This window comes from Limulus polyphemus, unplaced genomic scaffold (assembly GCF_000517525.1).
Source record: "Limulus polyphemus unplaced genomic scaffold, Limulus_polyphemus-2.1.2 Scaffold275, whole genome shotgun sequence".
NCBI lineage: Eukaryota > Metazoa > Arthropoda > Merostomata > Xiphosura > Limulidae > Limulus > Limulus polyphemus.
The window spans coordinates 148,959-169,595 of NW_013665885.1; the positions used below are offsets into that span (position 1 = coordinate 148,959).

Consider the following 20,637-nt stretch of genomic DNA (forward strand, 5'->3'; position numbering starts at 1 on the left):
GGCTATTGTTTGAGAAAAACAATACTAAGGAAGGGGTAGTGGTACGATAGTGGTGACGCATTGGTGCTGGTGGCGTGTGTGAGGAGTTTCTCGATTGATCATGAATTTCCTAGCTTGTTCGGGACACCCTCTTTTTTTAGTATAAAAGCCTGGCAAATAAAGAATAGAGGGACAGATAGATTGAAAATAGAAATAATTGAGTCAAGCGAACAGTAGGCACCATAAGTAAAGTGTGTGAATCACTGTGATTTATAGCATGTGTTATAAAGGTTAAGTTTAAAGAGACTGTAGAAATCATGTGTATTACAAAGTTGTATCAAGAAAGAATAAACTAGTTTTAATTAAGAAAAGACTTGTATTGCTGAAGTTCCTCGGAAATAAGTTATACCGGAAATTAACAAACGAACAGATACGTAACAATTAGAAGCGATTTGCACAAAAAAAATTAATTTTTTAATGAAGTATTTTTACTTAAATTTGTCCATGAAAATATCTATTCTTTTTTTTAACTGGTCTGAGTGCAAAGTGATTTTCATGTCAAAATTAAAAATACTTTTCATCATCTAAAAAATCTCAAATTTCATTTGTGTAATACCTAAAACCTCTTAAATGCATTTCAAACGTTTTTTTTTCACTAAATCCTTATAGTTTTTATGTTATTTTATCTACCCTATCTCAAAATGGTATTGGTCAATTCGACCAACCTTGTAACCACCAAAAAAAAAAATCTAAATGAACCTAAATTAACCTTCTTTTCCTTCTAGAATGACTTCATATTGTAACTAGAAACTACATTTGTTTATCCTAAGTGGCTCTAACTTCGTAACATTATACATCTATTTATAATTAAATTTTAATGTTTTATTGCCCTTCTAACCATGTCTAACTGCTATTCATAAAAGTTGTTAATCACTTGGGGAATGTGCAGCTCACATTAAGCTATCGAATTACATTACCCATGAGCTGCTTGCATGCGTGCCTCATAAACCATTTTAATTATATTATTATTATTACTTATTTTACCTAATCTAGTCTTAAATAATGTAAAAAGATTTGTACTTTTAATTCTAGTTACTTTTATAATAATAAATCAAGAATAAGTATGAAACAAGAAATAATGTACTTACACAATCTTCTTTTTTTTCTTGTCCTCGATTGCGAGGACAGTTAAGCCCAATTTTTTTTAGTGATTATAGTAAAGCAGTAAACAATTTTTATCTAATTAAATACTACACCAAAGAATATAGACTAATAACATGCAAAAAGTAGACAAATTCACTTACCTCTCAAAATTTTTCTGGCTTTCTAACAATTCTTCAAAGCTAGTCATTAACTTTCCCACAGGAATGAATCTTGTACTGTGAGTGAAATTAACTATATTCTGTTCAGAATACAATGTTATACAATACGCCATTTGATAGATGAAAACCTTTATGTTCTATTGGTTATAAATAATATATAATGAAACCTAAGAGAGAACTACCTACCAATTGTGAAAGAGAAGATGGTACAGGTGGGTGTGGCAGGAGGGGTCTGATTTTATCTTTGATAGCTCTGTGACAAACTAAAATTGAAGGCCATAAAATTTATGGTCTGTTTGAGCAATAACGATTTTATAGAGAGCATTTTACATTTAATTTCATACATTTTCGAGGTGTGATGTATAAAATAGGGATGATGACATGGTAAAACAAAATTTGTCATGTGTATTACACAAGTGGAAAGTCAGGAGTTTTTTATATATTTCCTTTTAGAATTAAGAACTTAAAACATGTATACTATTAAAATATGGATTATTAGCTAAGATCTTATGCTATTCTAATTGTTATAACATAAACAAAAAGTAGTTTAATAAAACCTTGAATGTAAGACACTAAAACCTTGTGTCATGTGCAGTAAAGGGTATCCGTGCTGATAGGGTTAAGTAAGATGGTGCCTAGAGTTAAAAGCAATGTAATTTTAACTCTGTGATCTAGATTTACAAAATGTTAACTTAGCTCTGCCTGAAACTGGTTTTACAGTCTAGGGTCACAGCAAAATTACTTAAGTCCTAACTGACCCTGGGACTTCTCTCTGGATTACATAACTTAAGTGATTAATGAAAATGAAGAAAAGTAAATAATATGAAAAAAATGGTAAAAAAATGTAAATCTTCATACCACATCTACCTTGCTATCTCAAATGGATAGTATTCACATAGTTATTTAAACTGCCATTTATAAAAGCCATACTCAACACATTTATAAAATGCTACTTTTTAACTAAATATGCTCAGAAGGGAAAAATGATTCTTTATTTTCTTTTCCCTTTCATTTCATTTTCTTCACATTCCTTATTTCTTCCCTGAAGCAAGCTTCAATTTATTAGCGATTAAAAAAATTTTCCATCTTGTCACATGTAGCTCAACAACATTTAGACAATCTTTGGCAACAAGATGCAAATTCTTTGTGATGACTTCAGCTCTGACAGATAAGTTCCCCATTCCATAACTCTATACTGCACTGCTAAATTTATGCTGCCATAACTCTTTACCATAAATAACTGAGAAGATCAGACAGCAGACCAAAAACCTTGGCTGAATTGTGGTAAATAACACAAGACATTTGGAACACTACTCCCTAACCGCTCTTCAATAAACTATATGTAATCATGAAAATATTCTGTGCAAAGCAAAGGGTTCTATAGAAAAATTTTCCTTTTCCTTTGATATTATCAGTAATAAAGTTTTGTATCATTAATAAATTCAACATCTATTTACCATTACTAGTTGTCTGTCATTACTCTATGTCTATCACTTGTTTGTTTCATTAATTATTTCTGTTACCATATGTTTTGAAGTTTTTAATTTTTTCCAAAAAACATTCAACACATTACTCGTTAATAAGTGAAGGGTGATCATTCAGGGCCTACATTTATTCTGAGAGGATGTAATTTAATGAAAAACAAAAATCATTTATATCATTTGCTAATTAGTGACAGCGAAATGTTATTTATTAATTTATCGAGTAAAAGAGGGCATTTCAAGAGACATATGTTGAAATCCATCAAATAACAGTCATTTGCATTTTTAGGTACTAGATAAGCTTTGCTGACTGCTGCATGAAATTATTTAATTACTTGCTTTAACTCTTTCAGCATGGGCTCAGTCCCTGAGACCGACCTCATAACTATTTTGTGCTTGTTATAGTTTTCATGCTATAACTTTTAAACTAGTAAGCATATGTTAACGAAATTTTGCAGGTTATCAGTAAACATTACAATGCTTTCATACGCAAAATATCAAAGTTTTTTATTAAGTCTTAAGGTTTGTTAAGCAATGTTTTTCTCATGCCTATTTTTCCTTTTTGCATGTTGCCTATCCAACATGCAAAGTAATTTTCATTTTAAGATTAAAAATACTTTTATGAATCAGAAATTTTCAAATTTAACATGCAAAATATTTATAATGTCCAGATAATTATCAAACATTTCTTAAGAAAAAACTTTACATTTTATCTGTTATTTTTTACTAACGAATCTCTGTACGGGTTTGGTAGATTTAACCGATCTTGTAACCACCATAAAAAATTAGGAAATAATTATAAATTATGCCTCTTTCATTCTAGAACGATAACAAATTATAACACAAAAACATACATGTTTAGACTAAACAGCTTAAATCTCATAACATTATACATTTATATGTATTTATTATTTTTATCATATTGACCTTTCAGCTGTGCGTGGATAATGATAAAGAAGTTACAATGACGCGGCACACGCGCTCTTATGTTACCATATTCAATAATATAAAACTGACCTTTAGTATTTTCAAAGTGACCTGTCTTGACGGTGTTTTAGTAGACTACTATTTTGTAAAATAGTCACATTTCCATTATTATACATTATATATGTATATAGATTATTATTATTTAGAAATACATTTATTTTTCTTAAAACGTAGAACAATAAACATAAAATTAAGCAAACAATTATCTCTTCTAGTTACGACCTTTGTGCTCGGTTGCTGCTTGACATAGGTTACTAAGCCTTTTAAAATTTTGCACGTGAAGGATATGAAATGAAATAATTTTTTTAGGTTTTATACATATACAGTTGAATAACCAAAAAATCATAAATTACTATACTGATACCATAGAATTACATTATAATTTATCAAGCTTAGTAGCTAAGCTGTACTTGGTTCTCAAAAAATGTGAAATTTTGAGCAGACTAGAGACACAACCTTCCTCCTTGAAATGTTGGTTCGAAGAATGTTATGGTGTCCTAACACATGAAAAGGGCTGAGAAAGCCGCTAGGGAATATTCTGAGCTGTCGATTGGTTATTCACATGTCATATATTGAAGTAAGTGTATATAAGGGACCATTTCCAAAAATGGAAAGAGATGAGTGAGCATGGCCACTGTGTTTGATTCAGTACATGAGTGATATCTCAGCAAATAGAAAAGATATGAGGTTTTTATTTTATGTCCTACCTTGTCAACATTGGTAATTTGAGTTCCTAATTCATACAAAACTATAGACTTAGTATTTTGACATCACAAACATCTAATTTGAACCTGTGTTGCATTCAACATACCACGTGACACACAAAAAATTGATGTTTAACTGTGTTTTTTAAATATTTGCTTTTAAATTAAGCAATTGAGTAATATATAGTACTAAAATTTGAATTATAATCTAAAGTTTGATACCAAACTCATTGACATAAATGTGTGAAATAGTAGTTCAATAAAATTTTGAATGCAAGTCAACAAATGCGATGACATAGCCTTTGGTCCATGACCCATCTGGAGAGGGTTAATGAAGCAGTCTGACAAATGAAATAATGAGTTTGACAATGCTATACTTAACAATTGAACTAGTTATTACTTTGACTGGGTCAAGAAGCTAATGAAGCTGACACTTGGCTTATTGCCAAGATTTCATGAGGGCAAAAAAAAAAACAACTGTTGTGGTTGTGCACAATATTAATAAAATTGAAAAAATAATCAGTATTTTTTCCCTAAACATCAACTATTTAATTCAATCAAACACAGGGGTTTCAAAAATAGAGAGTAAAGAAGTCTTCAGGGATCTCAGATTTCACTGAACAGACTTATTTAACATTTCATACTAGCATGTAAAAATCATTAAAATATAAACTTAAGATTTTGGAAACTTACAAATGTGAGCCCTAATATAAGGTCAAAAGTGTTTGGAGGGTCTCAGAACTGGAGTTGCAGATTTACATAAAAACAAGCATGGACATATACAAATCATTCAAAATAGATATCTATTTTCATGGGGGGTCTTACTAGTATATGAATAAATTCAACACTTAAAGCAATGGCATCCATTAATTTGGAAAAGTATCCATACAGTCATATTAAACAATCATTATAGTCACTGTAAAAACAGAAATATTATATGCACACACACACAAAAAAAAATCAAGTTATCTCACCAGCTGCATCTTCAAATTTAGGAGTGAGCTCATTTGTCAGAAGTGGTTCAGGAAGTTCTCTCAAGAACTGCTTCAACAGACTGGCTACAATATGTGGCTCATATTCATATAGGTAGACCTTTTCTCCTTGATCTAGCTTGGTTCTCAACTGTTGGACTTTAGATTTCACACCTGTTAACTGGTATATCCCCTCACATGACAACCCTAAGTAATCAAAACACACAAAAATCAATGATATCCCAATATTATATGATATTCTTAGGTGTAAAGGAATGAGAACTAATAAAAGTTTCATATACATTTTATATGGGTAAAATAATAAGTTATACTTCATCTTACAAAAAAAAAACTTAATTTGTGACTACCAGTTTCTCACAAGAAATGTTTCTTTGGTACAAAACTTTGGTTACTTATTAGCTGTAAATGTAAATCAAAATATTTTAAACCTGGGTTTAGTAATTTCGGAAATAAATGATTGTGATTTATACTTTCTAAAATTCCTTTGATTAAACAAAAACTCCATTGTTTTAGAAGTTTTAAGTAGCATTCAAAATCATATTAGATTTGTTCTAAATGTACTAGCATGCCAGCCCTCTTTCAAGCAAGTTGGTTGTACTTTTTTGAGTGCATAAATATATATGTACTGAAGGATCACTCATTCACTGTAGAAAATGGAAAATAAAAGCAGAGACTAATGACAGCTACCTTACTCAGTGAAGATGAACCACAAATAACTTTCAACAACACAAGAGAATACAATTTTTCTGACTCTTATTGATTACTCCAACCTTCCAGATATTTTCCTACAAATGGCCTGAATCACAGACTTTTCTTCTGGAATCAAGTGAGACAATACACCTTTCTTATGAACATTTAGCAGCGCTGACTTCTATAATATATGGTAAGTGGGAGACTCCATTAACATTTTCTTCTAAAAAGCGAGACTTTCCCATGTACACATGGTCCAGAATGTTTGTGGCCATATAAACTCTGTGAGGCTCAAGGTCCATATTCCGATGGATAACATAATGATTTACATCTCTTGAGCATTGTTGACTGGAGAAATAATTAAAACAACTGTCAAGTGTTTCTCATGGCCATTGAAAGCATAAAAAAACAATACTCCTTTTGGAGGCATCTAATTCAACTGGGATTTTATGTCACAAGGTACCTTAGATCATTTGTACCAAACAAATATAAATACAATAAAGTTATAACAAGGAAGAGTAAACTGTAAAATGAAGTGATAAAAAAAAGGTTAAATCTATATATGTAAAGCCCAAAAATCCGTGTCTGTCTGTTTGTCCTTTGTCTAACTACTCCTATGTTGCTGGGCCAATCTCAACCAAACTTTGTGGGAAGATAGTTAGAAACAAGGGGCATGTTAATGAGAGGTTCACCCCCCCCCCTCTACTTCCCATTATTGTTGTTATTGATCATTTATTATCTTTGACTAAAGTTGACATTAACTGCATTCATAGATGATGCCACATTCTTACACAAAAAATACTTTATTAAATTTTCTATAACACAACATACACACAGTGTGAGAGGATGCACACAAAGGTCATTAATATCTCAGAGTGTGTGCTAGCACTCTCTAAGGAGGAATGCAATGAAAAAACATGGCCACCACTATTGCACTAATACATAAACTCAGATGAAGTTTCTACTACAACAGCCACCATAAGACTGATATGATGAGCTGTTTCTTATGTTATACCCACTTCATACTTTTGCCCATGACCTTACAGCTTTGGCCTGTAAGACACTTCTGCAGCCAATAACCGCCAATAAATTAATAACATGAAGCAGTGTTGAAGGACATTAAAATATGAGTGTTGATAGCGGGTAACAGAAAACACTCCTACTAATTTGGCCGTTACCTCTTCCTACAAAGTCACCCTGACCATCATACATCACATACCATTTCTTAAGTATATACATAAAGAGTTCTTAAAGGTTATATAAAACTTTTAGTGGGGTAATAATGAATACTGTAATAATATGTTATGTTGTAAATATATTGTGTGAAAGTTAGGATTTTTATGCTATTTATAATAGCATCTATCCTCACATTTTTAAAGTTCATAACCTGAACAAAGGATGGGTACCTCAGCTTGTAACATTATAAAATATAAAATCCAACCATATGTAAAAATTTTAAAAAGTCAAGAAGGACAGCATGCACCATTCCCAACGACATGTTGAACATATAAGGCACAGGAAGGAGTATCAAAGCAATGACAAAAGATCCAAAAATAAGTGAAAATCAGGTAAGGGTAAGTGCTATATCACTGACACTAAATTTTACTAAGTATATTAGACAGTTAAAAATAATGCCCACTGAAAACTCCTGTTAAAAGAACTTTCTCTTTACAAACCCTGGTAGAATGTTTAAAATCCATCTTTCAACTAGGTAGTGGCTTAGCTAACATCAAAAGAGACTGATCTATCAGTCAATTTATTCCACATTATACATAGCCAGAGAGCCAACAACATGGATATTAAAAAGATATAAGGATAAATAGGCCAGTTTCTTGCAAATCCGACAGAGATTACGGTGTGGATTATGATTATGTGGTTTCAGGGCCAGCAGAGAACTAAATGAATCAATGCAAATGATGGCAAAAGCCGAAAGAAAAAATGGTTTGAAATATATGGAAGAAAAAATACATATGGAATAACACACAGAAATTGAGCAAAAAAATAATGACAGAACTAGTTAATGAAAAAAAAGATACACAATAAATTCACATGAATTTGAAAAAACCCACAAGAAACAGGAAAATAAGAGTGAAAAACCTCTTATCAGTAGGACTGCCAGTTGAGAAGTGATTATAGGATGCACAAAAGCGAGGGTTCCTACAGTTATGTTAGGAATTGTGTCGCTTTCATATTGGTGGAGGGTTGCTGCATGATCATTTGCATGACAGAATGAAGATGTCTCATGTAAATACCCATATGAGTAGGTTGGAGTATAAAGGTTAGTGGTGAGTGAAAATTTGTGCCTATAGAGAGCAGAATAAGTCAAGAAAAACCATTTCTTCTTACATTAAATGTTTATGCAATCAGCTACAAGCAGTGTAGTGTAGTCTTTTGGGGTTGCAAGGAAATGCCAACCCATCACTTCATGTGCAGAGGGAGCATCGCTCAAATACCTCAAAATGCAATATATTTTCCAGTACATTCAAATGTGGATCAAAGGGATTGTAATCATTTCTCTAATATTGAACACTTTATATTAAATGAAGTTTTTATCATTTGCTAAAAGTCATCTGACCTTGAAAATACTGTTCCTTGACAGTAATATACCTGATGCAATGATTTTCAGAATTAAATAACCAATTTGACAATTAACTGTTTTGTCATGGAGAGGTGAATAAGATAGTGAGTGGGAGTGAGGAAAAATTTGGAAGTATTGAGAAACAATGCCTCCTCTAGACATTATACATAGATGGGATCAGAAGGAGGAAAGGAAACATGATGAGGGCTGAGAGGAGGAAGGAAAGATAATTGAAAAAAAAGTCTGTGGGTAAAAAGTTGAGTAACCCTTGTGTGGATGGAAAAGTATGACAGGCAGGCACCTACAGGACCTGACTTGGCTTAATCATCAGTGACAAGCTTGAAGACTCTGATTCTGGGTAGAAGGTCCTGGCTATGTAAGGGAATAAGACCCGATGTACAATGACCATTCCCAGTAAAAGTGCCTCCCCATATGCCATAGTTTTTACATAATCTGTGTGAGGAAATTATTCACTCACACAAGCAAATGAAGATTTAAACAAACTAGTGAATTCATAGTTTGTACAAAAAAAAAAAGAAGGAAACTAAGTTCCTTTAATATCGTAAATCTCGTTAAATCAAAAAATGAAAGACCACATGTGATGCATTCAGTGCCAAGGAAAATAATGAAGATTCCCCAGTACAAAAGCATACAAGGAATTAGTGCACAAGGAGGTGTGTCACCCTCCTATTGGTGGAAGGCTTTTGCTGCATAATAATACTGGGAGTTGCATAAAGCACAGTGGCATGCAAATTTCTAAGGCAGATGCACAGGGAAGATAGATTAACTATGTATGTATTGTCTCAGAATTTAGAACTACATCACTAGCCACTAACATTATTCATTTAATGCTAGAAATAATTTCTTTGTTCAAAAATAAAACTACCAAGTTCAACTTTTTTTTTCCTTTATACAGCCTTATTGAATTTTTTATACATTTCTCTAAAGCTTCTACTCAACAACTATATGTTTTTCAAAAACTACTTATACAATGGTATTAAAAATATTGATAGTACATATATCCTGAAATGTTTTAAGATTTATCTATAAATAAACACTGCATACTAAAACTTATATACACTATGAAAAAAAAATATGTTGTGTTCTATTTACAGTCACTGAAATCTCTTGTGCAAGAAATTTATTCAATATTTTATGATGGAATTTTAACACTTTATGTTTTCTGAAAAGTAATTTTGATAATAAAAAAAAAAGTAGTAGCAGATGACAGTACCTTTAACAAAAATAATTCATGTATTATGTTATATCAAATTAAAAAATTCACAATAAGAATGTAACCAGAATGAACTATAAAAATTAATGAACCCTGGTGTTTCCATTCTTGTATTATTCATACTATATTCTACCAAAGGACGTAAATGTTTTAATACAAACACTATGAAGGGCATATTAACTGAGACATACATAATGGTATAGATGACAATATGATGATATATATACATATATATATATATATATCATTATTCTCAGAATTGAAATTAATCTGAATTAGTATGATGTGTTTCGAAAAAAGCAGTAACATACAACACTGGTAAGAATTTCATGTAAAAAAAAGGTGAATTACTTTTTGTGAAATAAATGCAAATACAAACATGGCTATAGGCTGCACTAATTGGCATTCAATATATTATTGGATTTTTTGTGATTCTTCCAAAGTTGGTGCTCAAGCTTTTGGTTAGTATATATTTATGTGTGTGTGTGTGTACTGTGGTAATAATTTCATGTTTATATGTACAATTTCATAATAACTTGAGACAAAAACAAGCTTACCATGTTCCTCAATGTAATCAATACATTCTCGAACTACTGCTGGAATCTCTATACCATCATGTGATCTATTTCTTTCCAATGCCACATGTAGTGGGACTCCAAAAATAGGTCTCTCTACTACAAATAAAACAATTGCTTTTATAACTGCATAATACTAATATATATTTAGTACTGGTTTAATATGTGAAATTTAATGAATAAAAATACTACATAAAACCAAAATTGTCAATATCTTACTCCCTTCAAAGAAAAATCATGAGTTTTTTAGGTCAATCCAGAAAAGACACACCTGTATTAAGTTTACACATTTAGATATTTCTATATTACAAATTGTATATATTTGATTATACCAAAGCAACTCAGTTTTGTTCTGGTTTTATCTTGTCTTTCTTGTGAACATATATTTTTGATTAACAAACTGACAAAGATTTAGCTCATTTAAATTCAATACATAACCATCTAATTTTTCTTGATATGTACTTAAGTATTAGTGCATAAGTGACTAAATGAGTTTATAACCTTTACACCAACACAAAACACCATAAAATAAATACCACTTAGAAGTGATTCGTGTTGTGATTCTCATGTTCTAACTGTTTTGCATTCTTCTGTGTCATTTTAGCTCCATCTAATTTTAACACTGTCTTGCACTGTTGCAGTTTCAGATAAATAATATATATATATATACAGACACTCGTGTTACTACTAACTTCAAATCAAAGTAAGCCACCTACAGAGGTCTAAACTAAAAACTGACCAAAATAAATATAGCTGATTAAATATACCATTGTTATAAATATACATATATATACTAACAAAAATATTAGAATAAAAAACCTTCAGCAGTAGGGTACTGCATTTTATCACAAGTTGATTGCAGTCTGGGCTTTGTAATTAAAACCTTGCCTTCAACCATTGGTGTTCATCTATTAGAAAACAATCCTATTCCTCTTGCAAAGCTTCTTAAGTATGGTAGGGTTTGGGGGTATGTTTCTTTAGTACCTTACATGGCATTCCTAAACATTCCATGGTGGTTTACATGGATTATAGTTGCAACTCTGAGCTGAACAAAGTAAATTTATATGATATTTACATTAAACCACTGGCAGATATGGCATGTAATGTGTGACAAGGTGCATTAACATGATGATAAAAGTAGGGATAATAGTACTCTATTAATGCAATTATAGCCTCAAAAATTCATATGGATATTAAGGACAAAAATAACACCTTTAAAGTTATACTCTAAAATAACCATTACATAAAAGAAAAACACACACACACACAGGAGAGGAAGGGCAGGGGAGTATCAGAAGAGGTAAGTATTATTGTAAATACATTTTCAATTTAGGAAAATGTTAACTTCCAAAGCATACTTACCTCTGCTGACACTTATACCTAGAATGCCACATTGAGAATGTAGAGCAGCTGGTGAGGGCAGCATCCATACAGAAAGCTCTGCATAGATCGAGGGTGTACCAAAATAAGAATGGAACCCAAATGGGGGAACTGAACTACATCCAGAACAGGCATGCTCTTCACTCTGAACTTAGTTCCTGTATCAAGGGTGGAATAGCACAGGAGTAATCATCACTATAGGCAAGCCCCAACAAGATAGCTGAGATTCCACTACTTGGGGTTGGAATTAAGGGGTCATGGTCCCCATATCCCACATTAGTGGCTAAGGCAATTGGATTCCAATGTGATATACAGATATACTTTGATTGGATCCCAACCTGTAGCCATAGAGTGATTTATTCTCAACCACCGGAATTAAGATGAGAAAGGAAGCAACAATGAAGTGGACAAACTTTCTCTTCCACCTGAAGAAGTCCAAAAGGCACCACCCCAGGCTCAGAATGACAGGACCATATATGCTTTATCAGCCAAAGGAACAGAACTCATTTGGTCTGGAATTATGAACATTCATCCTCACGCCCCAACCAAGTGGGCAAGGAGGCTTCCACTTGCCCCCGGAAGTATGGAGAGGACGTAGGAGAGTCCTGAGGAACAGTGCTCTGTAAACAATGCAATAGGTAAACCAAGTTCTCTAAATTTTTAAAAGCAAACCGACCTCAACTTAATCAATCCAATGATAGGCAGGGATGGGAAGGATCCCCTTTTGCTTAACTCATGATAGATAGTCCATAAGTGTCAGTCCACCATAAAATGGTAATACCATCTGGTGACCTCCTTGATGATTTTATGGAACACTTCATTTCTACAGATCCTGTTGCAACTGGTAGTAAGTATAGTTAAATTGGTTGCTAGTGCAGAATTGGATGAATAAAAGCCCACCTGTCTGGGCAACACTCGCCACAGAGTGAGATCCAGTGAAAAAATAGAAGTAAGGGACCCTGGAATGTAGAGACAAGAGGAGGAGAAAAAAATACCCCCTCCTTATAATCTAGCAGATGTGGTCATAATGGCCATAGGGGGTAAGAAAAAATCCTCAGAAGAAGAAACTGCCAGACCATGTAAGTAATGTAAGAGAAAAGTATTGAGAGAAGTCCATATATCAGCCTTCATGATGTCCTCAAGTGGTCAATTCAATCAGGCAGCTGAAGACATAGAAATGTGAAAAATCTGATGAATTGTGACTCGCAGAAGTTTCCTTGCCTGAAAAGAAAGTCCAGAATAAGCAATAGGAATTGATTTTTTGTACCCACCTCGACAAAGTAATCTGACCTACAATGTCCACATGTTAGCAGCAACAAAAAAATACACTTTAAGTGAAAGGTTATCCTTGGTACATGAGGCTAAAGGCTCAAATGAATGTCCAGACAAAACATGTAATATCACTTTAATATCCCAGTAGGGTAATGAAAAAGGCCATTTGGGATGAAGGGCTCTAAATGATTTCAGAAGTCCGGATAGCACTGGGGATTCAAATACTCTCCAATGATTAGGATATTGAAAAGTAGTCAATAAAGCTGCCTTATATAAAGCAAAAGCAGACAAAGCTAGACCTTTATCAAAAAGCCAGATCAAAAAACGAGGTATGGTGGGCAAAGTAGGTTCAATTTCCTTGTGAGACACCATTGGTGATAAGTGAGCCATTTCCATTGATAAATGGTCATTGTGGGTCTACGAATAGATTGAGACAAATACAAGGCAACTTTACAAGTTAAAATCCTGATGCCACATAACTTCCATACATGAAGTTTGAGCTTGGGAACGTCTGGGTGTAGAATATCGGATTGAGGTTGCCTCAACAGAGACGGCCTAAGAGGAAGTGGCAGAATTGGATACTCTTGAAGATACTGTAGAAGAAGAAACCATGGTTGGGCCAGCCAATCTGGGGCTACCAACAGCACTCAACAAGTAGTGAATCAAATCATACCCAGAACTCTGGGTAACAGATGAATTGGGAGGAAAGAATAGAGGTGCAATACTGTCCAATCTTGACTGAATGAATCTATCACCAAAGCCTGAGGATGAGACACCAGGGACCAAAATGGCTGTAGTTGAGAGTTTAAACGAGTGACAAATGCATCAATCACCAGAGTCCAGAACTGAGAGCAAATGCACTGTAAAACCTTGTGATGAAGCATACATTTGGTCGGATCAAGACAGATGATCTGCTATTAAATTCATCACCCCTGGAATATGGCAAGCTAGAAGGCTGATATGATGGGAGTGAGCCCAGTAGAGAAAATCTAAAGTTTGAAAACAAAGGTCCTGAGGGTGCATGCGCCCTTGATGGGAAATGTAAGAGACCACTGTGGAATTGTCAGAATGAATCATGACAATTTTCCTCTTCAATAGATTGAGATCTTGAACCACTGCTCGTCAGACAGCAAGAAGTTCTAAAATATTGATATGGAAGGAAGATTGATCTTTCATCCATAGACCCTGGAATTCCTGACCCTCAATATACGTACCCTATCCCTGATGTGAGGCATCTGTGAAAAGATGGAACTGAAGACGAGGGAATGATATAGGAACGATGGTAGTGTTGGTCCGATACAACCACCACTTACGATCTAAATTATTGCTCCTGATTAAGGAGACTGGACAATCCAGTGGACCACAGGTCATGCAGTGACCACTGAAGGAACCATATGTGTGCTCTTCCCAAAGGAATTGGAGATTCAGAGGATGCCCACATCCCCAAAAGAGAGAGAATCATCCACATAGTAGGAGAAGGAGATGTAAGTAAGAGCCTGACTGCTCATTTCATAGCCTGGAGCCAGATGGGAGTCAGTTGAGCCAATCTGTGTTGAAAAAGACACCCAGATGGAAAATATGTTGAGTCGGCAAGAGAATGAATTTATCAGCTCTGATAAGAAAGCCGGCCTTGGTGGCTTCTGAAAGGAGAATGAGGGTGTATAGTTCCACCAATTAACAAGATGGTGCCAGAAGTAACCAGTTGTCCATATAATGGTGTGTGCACAAGCACAAAGCATGAAGGTCATGAGAAAAAGCTCGTACAATTCTGCAGAAGACATATGGTGCAGATGCTAGCAGAGCCCTGAACTGCAGAACCTGACCCTTGTGCATGAAACATAGATGTGAGGAACACTGATAGGCTCCTGACAAAATTTGGGGGGAAGATAAATATCTCAGAATAGCAGTGAGGGTCAGATGAATCTGAGAAAGTTGTGACCTACTCAAAGTGATTTCAGGGTCCAGTCTGGAACCCCACATATCCGAAGGAGAATCAAGCCTTTGGGAATCTAAATATATGTCCTCCTGGCAGTGGTAAGCCAAAGCATGCTGTTCAGACAAACGTGGGGTCAAGGCATAGCTATCCTGTCATGTAATTGAGCAGTGAATCTCCCAGCATAAACAGCAGTATCAGGTGAAAGAGGAAAAACTAACTAGTTACCCTCAGACCTTTCAGCCATCAAGAAAGGAGTAGATTCAAAGGCAACTGGAGAAAACCCCAAAACCTCATAAACCTGATTGACTAACTGAAGAAATGGAGAAGCCTACCTAGTAAATGAAGGCACTGGAGAAAGAGAGTCCAAGTTCTCTCCAGAATGTCCTGGATCATTGGCAAAAGCAGCCCCAGACCAAATATACGTCTCCATCTTACAACAAATCAGATCACGGACAGCCTCAACTGAGAAACAGTGTCGCAAATATTTTTTTTAAATAACAATTATTAAATATAAATTATACAAAAAGCCACTAGGCGACGTGAAAATCATCTTATATTGAAACTAAAAGACATCAGCATCTCATCTCCATCTCTATTTATTTGAGATGCAAGTTAACCACAGAGGTGAATTTCTACACCTCACAGAACTGCACATAAGCTGTACACAATTGCTTAGAAATTACTTGGAAAAATAGGTACTTGGAAATATTTCAATTTGCTGATCAAAATTATTCCATTATAATCAAACAAAACTTGGGTACCCCAAGCTGACATTGGTTATGTCAGTTGAACTTTTTATGAATTTCACTTACATTATAGTTTAATCCAACTAAAATGTTGTCAGTCAACACTCACAAAACACAAGTACCACTGTGTTTTCCTGCAACTGTGGCATGAATTGTCTGTTACTTGTATCCATTTCCATAAAATTCAGTATCTGTCAAATGTTTCAAACTAAAACATTCATACAAACATAAATGAAAACAACAGCTCACTGTTTCCTCAAATAATGCCTTACACGCCAGTACCCACAATTATCTTCATCCCTCTACCCAACATTCAGATCAAACTCTAGTATTTTTACTTAAGTTTTTACTATCTCTTATGTTCTCAGTGACTGATTCCTTTAGTGTTGAATAATACTTTTGAAAAACTTTGTGTAAAATTTCATATATGTATTTTACACTTACCCTATACGTAACTGAAAATGCATATTTATGTACACATAAGACTGCAACATTTACACATCATTGCATACACTAGTAGCACATTACACACTGCATTAGACGTGTGCCATTACTATAAGAACTTACATGGGCTACTTCAGTACACTAAGAAACTGTCATTAGTGTTCAGTAAGGTGCTGCCATCTGTGAGTGGTGCAGTGAACAATTTTGCAGGTCTCATGAAATAAACAATAAACTGGATAGTCTGATTTGATGGGGAAGTCACTGAGTAGGCATGTTTCAGAAGTTTATGATCTGGTGAGTATCAACTGATCCTTGGAGTTGTCAACTGATGAGATGCTAGATGCATCTTGTCTAGCTGCTATACAAAGTTAATATTTTCCTTACATCACACAGAATAGTTTGATTTCTTCATGCATCTGCCTATAAGAGTTGTATGCTACTAACTTAGCTGTGAGCTACATCATGAGTAAATACCAGTTCTAATGACTTATCTAACATATACACACAAACACCCACTAAAGAACCAAACACAAAAACCACAACCTGCAACACAACTACAACTGCATTCAACATAGCTAACACAAACATAAAGACCACAAAACATTCCAGCACTCATACTTGAAGGGGTTCACTTAATTCAGATAACACTTCCCTACACTAAAATTCAAGTAAATTAAGCATCTACCTAAGGGAGGTTTCATCGTAAAAGGTGAACAACCCACAGATTATGTCCATCTCTTAGCCCACTAGCCAACAGCAGCTTTTGATGGCAACACAATCATTCACACCCCAGCAGACACCTACCAGCTTCACACTTTAGTTATTAAAGGTGTAGACTTAGACCCAGATGGTGCAGAAGTTTTAGATGAATTGATTGCATCACACTTCCAACCTAAAAAGTAGGGAATATCACTTCATTACACACCAAACAAAAAAAAACACCACTGATTAGAGTCTCACTAAATATAACAGAGAACATCATGATGTACACTTTTACAAAAAACACAAAACAAAAAACAGCTAAGCCACCAGCAAACACAACATCCAGTGCTTCAAATGTCAGAAATTTGGGCACTGAAAATCCTACTGCACTACCAACCCTAGATGTATAAGATGTGCAGGGACACGTGATATGGAGTGCTGCCCAACAGTGTGATGAGATAAGGTGCACAAATTGCCAAAGCCCCCACTGCCAGCTATAGGACTTGCTTCAAATATCAACACAACAAGCAACCACCACAACACCTTTCAAACTATTTCCAAACCTCACACCATTGCCCCAGCACAAAAAAGCACCTTTGCTATAAACACCACCAGCCACTACTTCATTCTCACAACAAATCAAACCCCTTTCTTCATTCACCCATTAACACAGCAGAATACACAGCCTGCAAATTTAACAGCACAACAGTCATTCAATTTCACAACAAGCAACCCTTTCAACAACATACCAAATCACAACACTACATACACTGCAGCCACTTCTTACAACACACAAAAACAGAACACAAACACACACACAAAAAAACAAAGCTCAACTAACATTGGTGAATACACTGCAAACCTTCTGGCTTTCCTTACTGAGTTATGTGAATTTCCCACCCCAAGAAAAACTCCTGAAACTACCAAATAAATTCCTCATTATGCACATATGTGACACAGCAAGATACTATTTTAATCTTACTCAACTAAAACCACACCATATCACACTTAGCAAAGAAGTATGTAAGGGTAGAGCAGCAATTTCACAAACACCTCAAAAATATTACATATAAATATTCTAGGAGTACTTGACACCAAAATATTTGAACTATAGAATCTTAATGGCAATGCCAATGCAGACATTATCATAATCTCTGAAAATTAATTAAACAAGAAACAAATGTAATTATTCTGGGGTTCAAATCATATTCAATCCCTGCCATGGTGAATAATAATAATAGAGGTATAGTTGTTCTATTCGAAACTAATATAGCATTGTATCAATAGAAGAGAACTTTACTTCAACAACAAGTGAAAGTATTTTTGTAACATCCACACAAACAGTGTAAACATTGTTTCAACAGTTGCCATATATACTTTTCCTTCAAAAGATTTAGATATAAATTATCTACAAGCATGCATGAGTATCATACTCAAACACTAATTCCAGAAAATTTAAATGTTCCACACACAGTCTATTTTAGCAGTCAAACAAATAACAGAGGAATTGCACTTCACACATCCTAATAGAAAATAACATATACATAATCAATACTACTACCCCAAATAGATATAATTCAGTTAATGATACATATGAAGTACTAAATCAAATGATAGTACCAGCTATATTATTGCCTAAAGCTAGTAACTGTACAGTACACCCTGAGATTTCTAGTGATCATTTCCCAATTTCCTTTACACTATAAGCAATCACACAACATCTGCCACAAGACCTACTACTAGTACGTAACAACAATCATGCAGACTGGAAGGTTTTCAACACACTCACTGACACCTTCCTACCCCAAACAATAACAAAAATCAAATGTAAAGCACAGTTAGATGTTTATTCAGAAGAGATAATGTGAGCCATAACCAAAGCCACCAAAAATGCTATCTCCTCGGCTTCAAAAAGCTATTGAAGTAATCACTGGAAACTCACACTTAAAATACACTCGTTAATTCTAGAACATAGATGACTGACATGGCTACTTATAAACATGAGATATATCATTAAAACAAAACATTAATAAATTACAAGCACAAATAAAATGTAACGTTCAAATTCTTAAAGACACTAATTGGCTACACTTTTGTAATAACCTTGATAAAACACAAGACAACCCAAAAAAATTCTGAAAAACGTTAAATCTATAACTTCAGAGAAAAACAGTAATAATATCTTCCATCACATTAATTATGAAAACATTATAGCTAAAACAGATAGTGACAAAGCACATCTTCTTGCAGAATATTTTCAAGAAATTTTTAAAGATATAGATTCCCTGTCATTAAACAAAGTACATCATGAAACTGTTAATATTCAAGTAAACACAAATTAACATTTTTACACTTCACATTTCCCATCCAACAACCGAGACACTAACACATTATCAGGCAATGATGACATAATCAATTGTAAAGTCACTAATGGTGAAATAAAAATTAACAACAAACACTAATGAACTTTACTCCTGGACATGATGGAATCAGAAACATTATTCTCAAGAAAGCATCAGACAAACTACTCTCACACTTAACAAGTCTTATCACTATTCATAGTTTACTTCCAATATGTCTTGAAAATAAAGCGATGATTACAACTATTCCAAAAACTAAGCCAAAACCTCAAACCCTGATAATTTCAGACCAATTAATTTATTTAGCTATCTAGGTAAACTAGTTGAAAGAATAACTGTAAAAAAAAATACTTCTTTATTTCTATGAATAAAATGACCTTCCAAATGTACAAAACTCTTCTTATAAGAAAAAATAAACAATAAACCATTTAACATGACTTATAGAATCTGTTTTCAAATTATTCAATAATAATCGTGCCACTATTAGAATTTTTCTAGATGTCTGGAAAACTTTTGATACAGTTTGGCACAATGCAATTAGATACAGACTACAGTCAATGAACATTAATAGTATAATAATCAGATGGAAATAAAATGTCTTAACGAAACACAGCAGTTGTAAAAGTAAGTAATACACTCAAAGATAGTTAACATCACAGCAGGAGTACCACAAGGCTCAGTCCAATTGCCACCCCTATACATTATATTTGTGAACAACATACCATTTCCCAATATAACAACATATTTTTTTTTCACAATATGATCATGACATTTGTGTTTGGAATTTATCAAGAAATCTGCTCACAGCAGTGGGCTGTGTTCAAAAATTTTTAAATAAAATTAATGTTTTGTGGGCCATGTTTATATTCTACAGAATGATTTATTTTTTGTTAAATAATGCAGTATCTTATTGTTATCACTTATCAATATCTTATTCTCAGTATCTTATTAATTGTATCAATATTAAAGTTTTCAATTAAAGTTTTAATTTAAATTAAGCACAACTAAAACAACAAAACTTTGTACTTTACTTAACCTAACCAAAACTGAATTTTGTAAATTACTCATTTTCATCCCCTGTTGAATCATGACTCTTCCAAATCATTAACAATCAATGGATGTCGATCAAATTGAGGCAAAACAGAAATTTTTAAATTAAAATATGTATACAAAAATTTAATATCTAAAATAAAAATAGTAGAAAAATATATTTAGTTTCATAACATATAACAGAATGGATAAGGAATAAATGATT

The 20,637-nt window shown here is 33.7% G+C and overlaps 1 protein-coding gene across 3 annotated transcripts in view; it reads right to left on the minus strand.

Moving 5' to 3' along the window:
* The window catches only part of LOC106456961 (ralA-binding protein 1-like), a 194,714-nt gene that overhangs the window by 85,396 nt on the left and 88,681 nt on the right, over window positions 1-20,637 (minus strand). For all 3 annotated transcript variants that reach the window (XM_013916338.2, XM_022382754.1, XM_022382755.1), the window contains exons 5-6: window positions 10,525-10,641; window positions 5,448-5,651 (exon numbers count right to left, since the gene is read on the minus strand). In XM_013916338.2, coding sequence (XP_013771792.1) covers window positions 5,448-5,651; window positions 10,525-10,641 — 321 coding nt within the window. The remainder of the gene's footprint in view (window positions 1-5,447; window positions 5,652-10,524; window positions 10,642-20,637) is intronic.